The 14,535-nt window shown below is 50.3% G+C and overlaps 1 protein-coding gene across 5 annotated transcripts in view; it reads right to left on the reverse strand.

The window, feature by feature from the left end:
- GRIK4 (glutamate ionotropic receptor kainate type subunit 4) overlaps positions 1–14,535 on the reverse strand; it is a 425,071-nt gene that overhangs the window by 111,684 nt on the left and 298,852 nt on the right. For all 5 annotated transcript variants that reach the window (XM_035716734.2, XM_025465200.3, XM_025465201.3 and 2 more), the window contains one exon: positions 3,636–3,797. In XM_035716734.2, the coding sequence (XP_035572627.1) occupies positions 3,636–3,797 (162 nt within the window). The remainder of the gene's footprint in view (positions 1–3,635; positions 3,798–14,535) is intronic.

The following is a 14,535-nucleotide window of genomic DNA, read 5'->3' on the forward strand; positions in this document are numbered from 1 at the left end:
GGAGGAAGGAGAAGTGGAGCTGGGGTAATTTCATGGAAGGCCCTACGGGATGTCTTCGCTCTGCGCACAGATGGAACAAATGGAAAGAGCACCCCGGCCTCCTAAGCTAGAAAGAACGCACGCCCCTATTTTGCCTGCAAGAAAGCCATGGGGCTTGGCCAAGAGAAGCTGACCGAGGAAGCACCACAGCCTGGCCCCCGGGCCTGACCATCCCCCTCCTGGTGACCAGGGCTCAGGCTCAGGCTCAAACTTCCTCTCCTCCTAGGCCCCTCCAAAGTAGGCTTGCACTCTTGTTCTCCACCCCCAACACGGAGGAAGCCCCCAGAAGACCCCCTACACACTCCCTGAATGTTCCCCAACATTCCTGGGGAACCTAAGATGCTGCAGCTTTGGCAGCTCTGAGACTGGATTGGGAAGGACAAAAATGCAGTCAGGAGGGCTGCTTCCATGTGGCCGGACATGCGGCCCTGGCTCCACCCTGGACGCCTTCACACCCTGCACAGCATCCCGCACACTAAGTGAACAGCGGTGTGGTCTTCACTTCCACCTCCTCTGGGAAGCCTTCCCTGATTATTCCAGGCAGAGCTAAGGGGCTTCACTCTGCTTTCACAGGGCATCCATCCCATTTTCCTAGAGGTGGAGGCAGATCTTACCTCCCACATCACGAACCTCAGAAGGCAGAGGCTTTGGCTCCTATTCACCATGACAGACTACAGGATGGATGTACCCCAATCCTTCATTCTGTCCTGTACTCACACCTTTTGCTGTGTGACTTCTTACTTTTCTTCTCTAAAAGAGCCGAGTCCTCATTCCCTGACTTTGAATTTATCTGTGCCTTTCCTCGGCCAGCACTATGATTTGGCAGTCGCAGTGTGCACATTCTGGGAAATGAGCATTAAGAGGCCTGGTGTGTTGCTCCTTGCTTTGTCACTATCCTGCATCCACCAGGAGAATATGCCAGGCTGGCCTGCCTGTTGGGCCAGGGGAAGGAAGAGAGGTACGGGGAGCAGAGCTGCCCCAGCCCAGATTCCCTGAGTGAGCTGCTCAGGTGAACTGACCCCCCCCCGGCTAGGTCAGGAATCCATAGCTGATCCTCCCTCCCCCCCCCCCCCCCGATTAGCTGATCTGATGTTCAGATGCACGAGCTACACAAATGCTTCGTGTCACGTGCTAGTGAGATTTGGGGGTTGGTTGTTCCACAGCACTTATACAGTGAAAGCTACCTGATATACTTCCTAATGCCTATCCCAGTGGCTGCCTTATAGCATATTAAAGCAGCTTATTCCGGGGATCCCTGGGTGGCACAGGGGTTTGGCGCCTTCCTCTGGCCCAGGGCGCGATCCTGGAGACCCGGTGCGTGGAGCCTGCTTCTCCCTCTGTCTATGTCTCTGCCTCTCTCTCTCTCTGTGTGACTATCATAAATACATAAATAAATAATTAATTAAAGCAGCTTATTCCATGAAGAGCTGTGATTAGAAGACAGACCTATATTTCATTTTATCTTCACAAAAATCTCCTTAGGTGGTCAAGCAGAACCAGCCCAAAATTCCGGATCAAGAATCAGAGGTGCAGACAGTTATAGAACTACCTTAGATCACTGAGCAAGAACATGGCAAGACTGGTATTCAAATCCAGCTCCTACGCCTCGGAAGGCCAGCGCTCTCTTAGGCACATGGGAGCACGCCCGGCCTCACAGTCCCATGAAAGGGACCGGCTGGCCTTCCTGGCAGGTCCTCGCAAGCCCTCCCACTAGGTACCGGGCGGGCCCTCATCTGCCTGCTGTGGTCAATGTGAGCACTTACTGGAAGGGCTGAGTCCCTCAGAGAGTGATTGGAAATATGGCACAGGGACCTTTTATTTCACCAGGCCACATGCCAAACGTGGAACAGTCTGGGTTGGAGGCAGCAGGCTTTGTCTCCTTTCCTGGTATTATGCTGCGAGCTTTTCCAGGCTGCCTGCACCTCATTAGAGTACAGGAGCCATGGCTGCAGGACTTGCAGGGAGACCAGGGGGACAGGCCTGCAGCCGGCTGGGAGGGATGAACCTGGTCCTACCATGATGCCCTGTCTGAGGATGTCCCGCACTGTCCCCAACACTGGTGGCGAGAACCCCCTTCCATCAGAGGTCTCACCGCTGCTGAGTCCTTCCTATGGATTCTCACCTCTTCCAGGGCTAAAATACTTTGTTGGGGTGTGCTCCTTAAACCTTTTCTGAAACTCAGTTCCTGGCTCCCTGATCACAGCTCCCTGAGCTCTGCATGAGCTCCGACCCCTTAGTTACTCCTTCCTTCCTAAGATTTCTACCAGGCTATGCAATCATGGAGGTGCACAGCTTGTTAAAAGGTCCCTCTGTCCAGGCCCCTGCCTTTAGCCAGCCTTGGCCAACCACCAATTAGGTGTCCATTTGTGCAGATGTCCAGAAATGTCCTTACCCTTGGACATGCACCAAAGATAGGTCTTGCGGTCCTATTTTAGAAGCCCCCCACCAGGGAAGGGCCCACTCCAGGAGGGTGCCCAATTTCACTGCCACCTCTCAGGTCTACTTCTTTTCCAGTTCTTTCTATCTCTAGCTCACTGTTCCACCTGCCTCCCTGATTCACTCATTTGTTCGACAAATATCCACTAACTACTCTCACTTTGCCAGGCACAATGTACAATGTCAACAGAACGATGCTCCTAGAGAGAGGGAAACAGCATAGCAGTTAAAACTTTGAACTGGGTTCTGATGCTAATTCCTCTGCGTACTAGCTGTGTGACCCTGGGCTGTTTACTTAACACATCTGGGCCTCTCTTTCAGCATCTGCAAAGTGAGGATACTGATAGACTTCAGAAAGTTGTGGGAGCATCACGGGAGCTGTCTTAGAGGGCTTTGGGAGGCTTAAAAGTAACGTGGCTGGGAAAGGACCTAGAAAGCCAGGCAGTCCCAGTCTCCTGAGAATTGGCCTTTTAACAGACGGACACAAGCACACATATGTGACCCACCGCACAGAGTAACGACATTAAACCTAGTAGAGTATGCCCGGGAAAACTTTGCCTCCATCACACACACACACACACACACACACACACACACAGCAGGGGAAGAAAGTACAAAGAGGAAAAGCAGGTGGGTGAGGGCACAAAGGAAGCTTGCCTGCATGAGCTCCTACTAGAGGCGGTGGTCCAGAGTGATGGAGAGAGCACAGGATCAGGAGTCAGGAAATCTCAGAATCTAGCTTTACCTTGCAAAAGGCTTGGTGTTTGCCTTTGAACAAGATCTCCAGGTCCCCACCCTCAGCCCCATTCTCAGGCTGGGCTTCAGTTTCCTATGCTGAAAAATGAGGAAGAGGAGGAGCGACAAGTGCCTTCCAACAGTAGGACTGTTGATCCTAAACTTGGGCAGTTCTCAGCAACAGCATGATCAGGAGTCAGGCCGCAGGAGATGCACGGACCTCACTAAATGACAGATCCGTGGCTCTGCACAGCGCTCCCCCTGCGGACCTCCACCAAGCCTGCTGATTACAGCTCACTCGTTTCCAAACTTTCTCTCTCGTAACCACTTCCCAGCACTGGCTAGGACCCGACAGGGCTGGATTCCAGGAGGGTGTGTGTGTGCGGAGGCGAAGGGGCCCAGGGAGGGCTCCGGTGGGTACTTACCGCAGGCCCAGTGAAGGGCACATGGTCACAGTTCTCCTGCCAGGACTGGTTGAGGCTCTGGGCAAACTCTTGGAAGAAAGCATGCGACTGGTTGAAAATGGAAAATCCCAGGATGTTGACACGATCGTCCACCAGGCTGTCCATTCTCTGGAGCGAGAACTCCTGAAAGACCCAGGAGTCAGAGAACAGGGTTAGCAAGGGAGGAGGCGTGGGCTCGCTTGGCTGGAGCACGTCTGGGGCTCTCCTATTCAAACGAACCCTTGGTGGTGGTACTCGGCTAGGTACTAAAGGTCCAAAGGGAACCATGAGCTGCTCTTCTGAGAGTTTGTGGTATTGGGGAAGAAGAAGAGGAAAAGAGAAGTAAGTAGAATGATCCTTGAGAAAGATATGTGTCCTGTGCATGGCACAGAGAGAGGGTAAAGCTAATGTGCCGGGGGGAAGCAGGCCTGTGTCCACAGAAAGTATGACCCTTGAGCTAAGTCTTGAAGGAGGCAGAGGCGTCCTCTGGGTGGCAAATGTGGATGGACAAAGGTGATTCCACAAAGAAGTCATCACAGTGGCTGTGATATGAAGGCACAGAGGTGAGAAAGTGTGGCCCTCTGGGTCAGAGGTCTGCGGTGTGCTGGGACAGGGCCCTGCTCTTTCAAGTGTGGTCTTCGGAGTACCTGCCAATGGAATGCTCTGACGTTTCTTTAAAAAAAAAAAAAAAAAAAAAAAAAAAAAAAAACGGTGATAATTCCTGGGACTCACTCGACACCAACTGGATCTGAATCACCTGAGCTGAGGCCCTGGGCATCTGCGTTTTCAGCAGGTCCCAAGGTCACATGCGTAGCAATATTTGGGAGTCACTGGGTGAGCATGTGGGATGCTGGGGGTGAGGGAATAGTGAGAGATAAGGCTGGGGAGGCGAGCAGGGGCCAGAGCACAGCAGCCTGACCAGCAGGCTAGGGAGCCCGCACTTTATCCTGTACGTGATGGGATCCGACGGGACTGTCAGCAGAGGAGTGACAAAGCCAAGTCTGCTTTCAAAGAATCTCAGCCTGACAGTCTACATGTAGCATTGTGCCTTCACTTATTATTATATTTTCCCATTTATTTAACAGATATTTAAGTGTTTATCATGAGCCAGACCCAGGCACACAAGATATTCTAGAAACAAAATGCACAAACAAGAGAGAGGCATGTCCTGCTCTCAAGGAGGCTGGGGGTTAATGGAAGAGGCAGACTAAGCACACAGGCAGATAGGACTTCAGCCGTCTATGGGAGCAATATTGGGGAGGCTGCTACTTTAGATGAGGCCATCAGAGAGACCCCATGCGGGGCAGTGACATTTAGAAGCTCAAGGGATTTCCACCTAGGACCCACGGCCCTCTTCCCGTGCCCTGGCTGAAGACAGCTGTTCTCTCAGCCAGCTAAAACCTGCAGGCATGAGTCCCCCGAGGCTAGCCAGTGTCAGAGGGAGAAGCATCGCCCTCCCCAACAGGGCTGAGCTCTGAGTCCAAGACCTCCGAGGCTCTCTGCTAGGAATCCAGGCAACGGGGGTGTGCATTTATTCAGGTCACCAATCCTGCTCCTGGAAGAAAGCCTTCCAGTGCAGGGCAGGTCATCTTCACACCCTGAAGTCACATTCATCACACGTTTGTACCGAGCACCTCACACAGAGCTCCACAGCCCGTGGGCACACAGTAGTTAGAGACCCCAGGACGAAGCCGACAGCCACTCGGCCCGACCAGATAGATGGCAGGTGCCCTGGGCTTTCTTTCTGGCTGGGCTGAGACACTGATTTCCTCAGGCAGATTCTTTTTCTTAAGACTTGGCTCCTCAAGGGCCCTGGCCCGTCCCCCGAATCCTCACTCGCACGTACAGGTGCTGCCAAGGCCCGAGGCCACAGGCCCGAGCTCCCCTGCCCAGAGTCCAGCCTGATTAACTGCAGCTTACAGACTGAGGTTACAAGGATTCCTTTGGAGCCTCCAACCCCTGACGGTGGGGAGTCGGCTGAGGATTAAATATATTTTGGATCCTGCGACATTCCCGTTAGGGGAACACAGACGTGCCAGAGAACATATCGATTCATAAACTGATATTATCTCCGGGCTCTCGAACAGGGCAGCTGCCCATGCGCTGTGGGCTACCGGCAGCACGAGGGGCAGATGGCTAATAAGAAGAGATGCATTTGGCAAGGGAGGGTGGTGGAGGGGGGGACAGAGCCAGGCTGCTGTCAGGCAGCTGGGGGCCTCAGCAGCTGGAAGATGTCCCCTCTCCCTGGACTTCCTTGTCAATGTGGCACATTGTCACCCCTCCACACCCCGCCCCCCAACAGGCTGATGGAAGGAGGCCCATTTCGAGGGAGCCCTGGTGTCTTGGACGTCTACACCCTCACAGCAGCAGCAGGAGCATAGAGTGAATAAGGGCTTTGGTGTTCAAGTCCAGATTCCACGCTACTGGATGTATGACCTCAGGGAAAGTCTGTAACCTCTCTGGGCTTCAGATTCTCATTTTGTAAAATGGGAACGATAATGACGGCAGCCTGACAGGTTGTTTCAGGGAACACACAAAATGCATGCGACAGGCTTTCACATCATATTTGGCACATGGAAGCGCTCAACTTACGACAATTACCGAAATACGACCCCGAGATCTTGGGCACCTTCCAGCCCTCTCTACCTTAGTTCCCACCTGCTCTGAAAACGTGAGTTGGGAAGGTGCATCCTTCAACTCTTGTGTTCTGAGCAGAGGAAGAACGAATGAGTTAATTACAGACAATTAGAAACAGCCCTTCCAGAAGTCAGCCTGTCTGTCTTCTCGCTTTTAATTCCTACCTTCTTATCCCTCAATTATATCCTTTTTCAAAGGCCCCCTTAAGATAAAAAGATCCAGGAGCTTCCTTGATAATTCATTCTATTTATAATGACTCATGGGAGAGCTTGCAAAAGGACAAGAAAGGCGGTGGTGTGTTCTCTTATCATAATTTCCTGGGACACTCTAGACTCTACTCCCCGAGTGCCCTCTCAGTTAGGAAGTGCCTCTTTATGTCTAAACTTGGCTCTCCTACTGCTGTTGAAGGCTGATTTCTAAATGAATAATGGGAAACCGCTGACCACTGCCAGTTTCTAGACAATGGGCAGCTTCTTTTTTTTTTTTTTTTTTTTAAATTTATTTATGATAGGCACGCAGTGAGAGAGAGAGAGAGAGAGAGGCAGAGACACAGGCAGAGGGAGAAGCAGGCTCCATACACCGGGAGCCCGACGTGGGACTCGATCCCGGGTCTCCAGGATCACGCCCTGGGCCAAAGGCAGGCGCCAAACCGCTGCGCCACCCAGGGATCCCCAATGGGCAGCTTCTAAGCCAGTGTTTCCCAAAATGCATTCCTCGGGACACTAGCTTTTTCCAGGATGTTAATAGAAATTTCACAGAAACAAGGTTCCCTGTTAAGGTGAGAACACACTGCATATTATATCTGCCTTTTCAAGATTTATAACACGCAGTAGAATATTATTAATGGTTTTAAGAAGTCCTGCAGCAAAACAGCTTGTCTAAATTTTGTTCAACCCAGAACCTTCCAAATGTTATTAACATGAAACACTTCTTGGATGCCTGGGTGGCTCAATGGTTGAGCATCTGCCTTTGGCCCAGGGCGTGATCCTGAAGACCCGGGATGGAGTCCCACATCGGGCTCCTGCAGGAAGCCTGCTTTTCCCTCTGCCTGTGTCTCTGCCTCTCTCTCTCTGTATCTCTCATGAATAAATAAAAATTTTTTAAAAAAGAAACATTTCTTTCTCTCAAGACCCATGAGGGTCTCACAGTAGTGTTCTACAAAATGCACTTTGGGAACTGCTACTCTTTTTCTGGGAGAGACAGAGCCTATGTGCCTGTGAGCAGGCAGGTGGAGAGAGAAAATCTCAAGCAGCCTCCACACCCTGCATGGAGCCCAACATGGGGCTGGATTTCACGACCCTGAGATCATAACCTCAACCAAAATCAAGAGTCAGACGCTTAGCCGACTGAGCCACCCAGGAGCCCTGGGAAATGCTATTCTAAACACATTCAAGGAAACATGGATTATAAACCCAAAATCAAGTGGTGGAAACATTTTGCTGAGATCGATATTTCATAAACTTAACAAATTTCAGGACTGGAGGAGATGAAAAGCCTTCTGGTCCTGCTGCCCACCACGAGCTCAAACAATGCACACCTGGCTCGCTCAGGTTTCCTGCTCCTCCAACCCCACAGCCTGGCTGGCTGCAACCTTACTTGAAATGAAAGAAAGAGCCGGAAGCCATGGGGTCGAACAGGTTCTTATGGGGGAGGGGGGAGGGCTTCATTCTCTTCTTATAAATGGTTCAGGAAGGGAAACCCTAAGGGTCTCCACTCCCAAGGGAATGGATTCCATCGCTGTGACAGCAGAGGAGCCAGGGTGAAGAACAGAGCTGGTGGCGGTCTGCTAAAGCCACGCACCAGAGCAGACCAAGGCCAAATCTTCCGTTACTCCAAGTCTGCACGAGTCTGTGACAGCCCCCATACTGCCATCACCTTCTCACATGTGTGGTGAGAGGAAGACCTTCTCTCCAAAGGTCCACATATTCCCAGAGAACAACAATGTCTGCCTCGGTTTTGAATTTATCCACGTGGCACCTTGCGTGTCTGATCCCCAGAAGCTGGATGGTAAATGTTGGCTGAGGAATGTTGATTGAAGATGTTTCTCATTGATTGAGGACCCTGGGGTCCTCAGTGTGCCTAAACTTACCACTAGTCTGCAGTCTTCCTCCTCCAGAGGACGTAAGAATAGGAGTAAAATTTGCGCCACCCCCGATTATCTTCCGGAGGTTGCATTATTGTATTTTGACAAACAAATTCCTGACAGCTTGTTTCCTTATCACTTGGCTTTCATGTTAGAACATTTTTAAATGCGTATGCATGTGTGCATGTATGTGAAGGGGCGTGGGGGGGAATTTTTGAGCGTGTAATGATTTGCAGGGAACCAAATAAACTACAGTTGAAGGTCATGTCACAGCCATGGGTGGATTCAGGGGAAACCCTTGGGTGAGGGGCATTTTGAACAGGCCCAGAAGGAAAGCCTCATGGCTACGAGCTTGAGAGCAACATGGAAAGGTCATCAGGAATGGTACGACTCGGCTCGGCACCCCTCACTTTCTTCAGCAGGTGTGACACATCCAGTGTCCTGGTCTAACAACAGGCATCCACTCACCAGCTGCCTGCAGAGACCTCACGGCTCCCCAGTCACCAAGCCAGGAGCAAGGACGGCTGTGAGTTGAAGTACAAGGTCAGTCGACTAGAGCTGAAAGCACGAGAGCTCTGAATGATCCAGATTTAGTTCCTGCGCTTGACTTTAAGGAGAAAAGCAGGAAGCTAACGCATAGGCTCCAGGGTACAATCCATCCCCTACCTCTACATCACTTGGACTTGGGCCTGGGCCTGGGCCTGGGTGAGACAGGAAGTAGCAGAGATGACGTTCTACGATGTTCCATCTGCCCAGCAGCCCCTTCTCCCTTGTATTCCTAACCCAGTAAGTGCATTACTAACTATTCCCTCAGCTACCTGAGCTAGAAACTCCAAATTTTCCTTCATCTTTTCATTCTACTTCTGGTCAGCTGCCACTTTTGTCAAGTCTATCTCTTGAATGTTCCCTGAATGTCTCTGAGGTCTGTCCTTCCTTTTTCAACCCCACCAGGTCAGGCCTACATTTTCCCTTTGCAACAGCCTGTTGCCGGAGACCACACCTCTGATCTCAGGAGACGTGGCCACTCCATCGCCCAACTCCCAGGTACCACTGACATGGATGGCAGTGTGAGCGGCGGTCCCTGGAGCTGTGCAATGTGGTGGTCTCCTCGTGACACATCAGAATGTAGTAGAAAGAGCACAGGTTCCGAAATAAGACGATCCTGGGTTCCAATCCTGATTTGGCCACAAGCTGAGCGGGTGATCCCGGGCAGGTCAGTAACCTCTCTGAATTGCAGCCTGTCACCTGTAAAATGCAGGGGAAGAACATCTACCTTGCAGGGGTGATCCACGGAAAGTGGCTGGTGCATAACAGGCACTCATGACACGTGAGTCTTGTTCTCTCCAAACACAGTCCATCCTCCACGCTGCCCCCTTCTCACTCCTTCGCCTGGTTCCCCTGACAAAGGGAACTAGCTGGCCTGGGGGCTTCTCTTCCCTCCTCTTCCCCCTCATTCTCTAAGAAGCTTTTCTTCGCTACTTGTCAAACGAGAAAAGTTTTGCTTAACAAGTCACCATAAGGTGTTAATTGCTTGGTGTGGCTATTTGTGTCAAGACAGAAGGCTTGACGTTCTAGATCTTCCATCCGTAAATAATTATAACAGAGCGATGCTTACAATAATAATAATGGCTACAATTTTATTGACCACCAGCTGTGTGCCTGGAAGAACTCAGTCGCTTCACAGGCAGGATTTCAATTCAGCTGGTAGCAGCCCCTACGACACAGGAGCTCTCGTTGCCCTTGTGTGCCTCAAGGAACCGAGACCCAGACTATTGAAGTGGCTCTCCCTAGGGCAGAGAGCTGTAAACAAATGGGTCTGGATTCAAACCCAGGCCCAGCTAACTTCAGAGCCAGTGCTCCATGTTCTCAAAGCACCTCCTCTCCACTGCGTGGCCTCGAAGTGGGGGTGACCAAGGGCCAGAGGCACGATGCATTCACTCTGAGATGCTGTAAAACAGCTGGCAAAATTGAGTTAAAATTGATTTCGGAAGGTACAACTCAACTTCAAGACCCACGAGAAGATTTACAGCTACAACATGAATACTGGGGGTCTGAGTAAAGGGATTACCCAATCAGCTAAATCTCTGCAGGAGAAGGATTTTAATTGCAAAGGGGTCGGGGACTTGGCACGGGCCCCAGACTGAACAACTGAACGATGATCCTGAGAACACAGGAGAGCCGAGGTTTGCTCTACACCATGTCTGTTCAGCACGAAGAACCCAGAGAAGGGATATGAGAGGGATACACCAGGGTGAAGCAGGTGCGGAGGGTTGTCTGGAAATAAAGGTGGTATAACTGAAGATGTGTGTGGCCAAGGGGCACAGAAGTAGGCAGGGATGCGGCTTCATGGCCTTGGCCATCTTGTGTGCCTTGTTCAGGAGTCTTGGCCATTCCTAAGACCCCTCTACAATCACCATCATTTGAGCTGCAGATGCTTCCCTGCTGTCTCACTCATTGGGCTGTCTCATTCAATGCTGCATCCCTACTGCCTAGAGGAAGCCAGTGACCCCAAAAGCTGGCTCACCGGTTTAATTAAATGATTAGGAGAATAATTGTTCTGGACAGAGCAGGGATAAATGTGGAGGTTATTTTAAGTCATTTACTGTCTACTGGTATTTTGTCCTAGATTTTCCTCACTGAAACCCCACATTCCAAAAGCAGTCTTTGTTTTTACATTTTTTAATCTCTTTATTTTTACCTCTTTTAATTTGACAAGTTTTCTCAGTACAAAGTAGGGGAAATAGCACTTCACCGTGTTGATGTGAGGCTTAAAAGAGATAACGTACAGGAAAAGCACTCTGGAGACTCAAAGGATGATATGAACTCCTTGAGTTATTAGTATTAGTCATAGTAACAATAAAATCACTCAAGGAATGCATTCCACTTGCACTTTGAGGCATCGTTCACAGGCAGTGAGGAGACCGCGTGGGGAGGAGGCCACCAGATGTGCCACAAAGGTGAGCCTCTCCACCCCTACATGAAGCCTTCAGCCCTCGTTGGCCTAAGAAGCTAACAGCTGCCTTCCTGCCAGCCCCACAGGCAACCCCTGAAAGGTGCCATCCTGATGCCTGACAACCTGTGAAGTCTCCCTGAATTTGGCCACCTGGGCCCCATCAGGTTGTGACTTTTTTTTGCAGACCCTTCGCTCCGGAACTGGTTCCTACTCTTAACACCCTTGCTTTTTGGCTGCTTGCGTCCAAGACTCTGCCCTTGATCCCTTCACTTCCGTGCCCAGCCCTGGCCTCTCGCTCCTGAGAGGGGGTGGGCAGCACCTGCATCACCCAAATCACAGGCCGCTTATTAAACATCAATCTACTACTGAGTTAATAACATTAAGTATTTCTGTGGAAGTAGACAGAAGGGTAGTAGATACCTGTAAGATCAGGTATCTACTGGGCCTCATAAGCTCACTCAGGGTGGACAGGACATTCATATTCCCATTTGGGGGAAGAAGGAATGAAGGTTCCTGGGACTTAAGTGTCTTGCCCAAAAGACAGACATGGGATTCGGATCCGGGTACCAGCATACAAGATCAGTGCTTATTACCCTACGCCTCCCTACTGTATACCTGGAACTCGGTCACCAGGAGACCCAGCATAAACTCAAATGTATGTGCCCCTGACTGAGGTTGTTAATGACTGACAACTTTTAAGGTTTTCACCCCAGGAGCAACTGATAACGCCAAAAGATTCCAATTTCTTAAGCTATTATCATGAAGCTGGATTGATGGAAGATATCCTTGAGACCATATCATCCCCAAACTTGAACTCCGCATCCCTTCCACCCCAATCTGATCCCCTCCCTCGGTTACTTGTGAATGTGACCCTTACCCACCCATCATTTAATCCAGAATTTGTAACTCCTGTCCTGCTCCTTCTATTCTCTCATGCTCCCCATCTCATTCCTTCCCATGCATATTCATTCATGGTTGTCAGAGAACATTTTACATCATCAACGCCTCTTGCATCTTTCCCCTTTCCACCATCCCCATCACCTCTGCCTCAATTCAGAGTTTCACCAGCTTGTTCTTGGACTACCAACTAATTGGTTTCCCTTTTCCCAGTCCTGCATTTCTCTAAGCTCCTTCTTGGTGCTATTGCTGGAGGGATCGGTCTAAACTACACATTTGATCATGAATCCCTCTCCACCTCCCAATGCTCTTTACTGCAAACAGGACAAAAGTTAACTCCTTAGTTTGACATGCACGTCTTTTCATGCTATAATTCCTGTCTACCCCTCTGCTCACTCTTCACCTTGACCTCCTCCATCACCAAAACCAGACAGAACTGGCCACTGCTTCATTTGGGCCACCACCATACCTATTGTCACTTAGAGCCTTTTATCGCAAGAGTTTGTTCAAAAGGACTGGGTGCTCTAGAGACAAATGCACTCACATTACCAGCATTTACACAGGTGCACAACATAGAGAGAGAAGTCAACGTTATTGGGGCACCTGGGTGCCTTAGTCAGTTGAGCATCTGACTCTTGATTTTGGCTCATGTCATGATCTCAGGGTCATGAAGATAGAGTCTTGTATCAGGCTCTGCACTAAGCACAGAGTCTGCTTGGGAGTCCTTCTCTCCCTCTCCCTCTGTTCCTCACCCACCTCCTCCCGCCACCATTTGCTCTCTCTCAAATAAATAAAATCTTTAAAAAAATAAAGAAGTCAACACTATTATAAGCTTAAGGAGGAAGTGCCTGTCAGGCTGCCCCTCATCTTACCCCATGGTAAGAAGGACCTCTTGACTTCCCAAGGCTTCTTGAGGACTATAGTCATTCATTTTTTTTCCAGGAACCCAATGCATGGAAGAGGCCAGGCCCCAGACCCGTGTCTCCCAAGGGCCCTCTCAACCTTTCTCAGGAAAGCCCTGGAGCTCCCAGGAGCCCAGAGTCTGCTGGGTACCATTCTACCTCCACTTGTGACCCCCCCCAACCCAGGTTCCTGTCTATTAATCTGCATCAAAGCCTCTGCTCTCTGCAGGCTGGGCAACTGCTTTCTGTGGAATAGGTCTTTGAAGAAAGTAGCAGTTGGGAGGCTAATTCATACCTGTCAGCGATTCCATTTAATGGGAGATTTGGTCCTAAACCTCTCAGCCCCCAGATCTCCTGGATTCTTTTCCCTGCATGCTTCCTATTCATTTAGCCCTGTGACCTAAACACGCATATCCGTTCCTCCCAGGGACCCTGTCCCTTCTCTGCTTTTTCTTTCCCAACATGAATCCACAAACAGGACTTCAAACACAGACCATATTTTGTCTTGCTCATTGATCTGTTTCCCTGTATTTGCCCCATGCCTGAGCTTAGCAAATGCTCAATACACATTTACTAAATGAATTAATTCACCTGTAAACACCCATCAGAGTGGAACCACCTTTCCAAAGGCTTCAGGTCATTTGGTCCCCGGAAGAGGAAGGCAGAGGCCAGCGGGGAAGAACCCTCCCACTTCCACCCCAGCAGCTTGTGACCATCTTCATTTTGTACTTGGAAGACTGTTCTGTGCCTCTGGGACTCAATAAGTGGTTATTAACTGTGAAGCTGAAACCTCCGAGGGTCAACCTGACATGAGAAATAGTGGACACTGTGCTCTCCCCTTAGGCTGGGGAAGTGCAACTGCTTCTCTGCAGGCTGCTTCCTTTATCAGGCATCGATTCCTTACCTCTGAGGTGCCCTGCACTCAGGATCCATTGATCAGGCCTCCTGCCTATACACATCAGGTATTAAACTTATCTCGTCCCAGAACCCAACTCATTAGCCTCAGGCATGTGGAGCCTCAAGGCACTCCGACCCCCATCTCACTAGGGGTATAAGGAGGTTTTAAGGAAGATGAGTGATGTTGTCAATCGGTAGCCTCTGCCCGTTGCATCTCTGCAGCAGGACCAAACGATGGGCTCCCATAGGGGCAGGGAGTCTCGCTGGCTCTGACATGCCCAAGATCAGTCAGGACATATTATGCAATTAAGGCAGGACCAGGACTCAGGCCACTGGGCTCTCAGATTTCTTCCCACAGGAGAGGGAAATGTACACAACAGGAGATCTTTAGATCTCGGCCCTCTTCACCTATTTGTTCCACAAACACATAAGCATCGCCTGTAGGATACACATCATGTTAGGCATTAGATATACAAAAAGAACAAATCGTGTCCGTGTCCCTGTCTTCAAGAT

This window comes from Canis lupus, chromosome 5 (assembly GCF_003254725.2).
Source record: "Canis lupus dingo isolate Sandy chromosome 5, ASM325472v2, whole genome shotgun sequence".
NCBI lineage: Eukaryota > Metazoa > Chordata > Mammalia > Carnivora > Canidae > Canis > Canis lupus.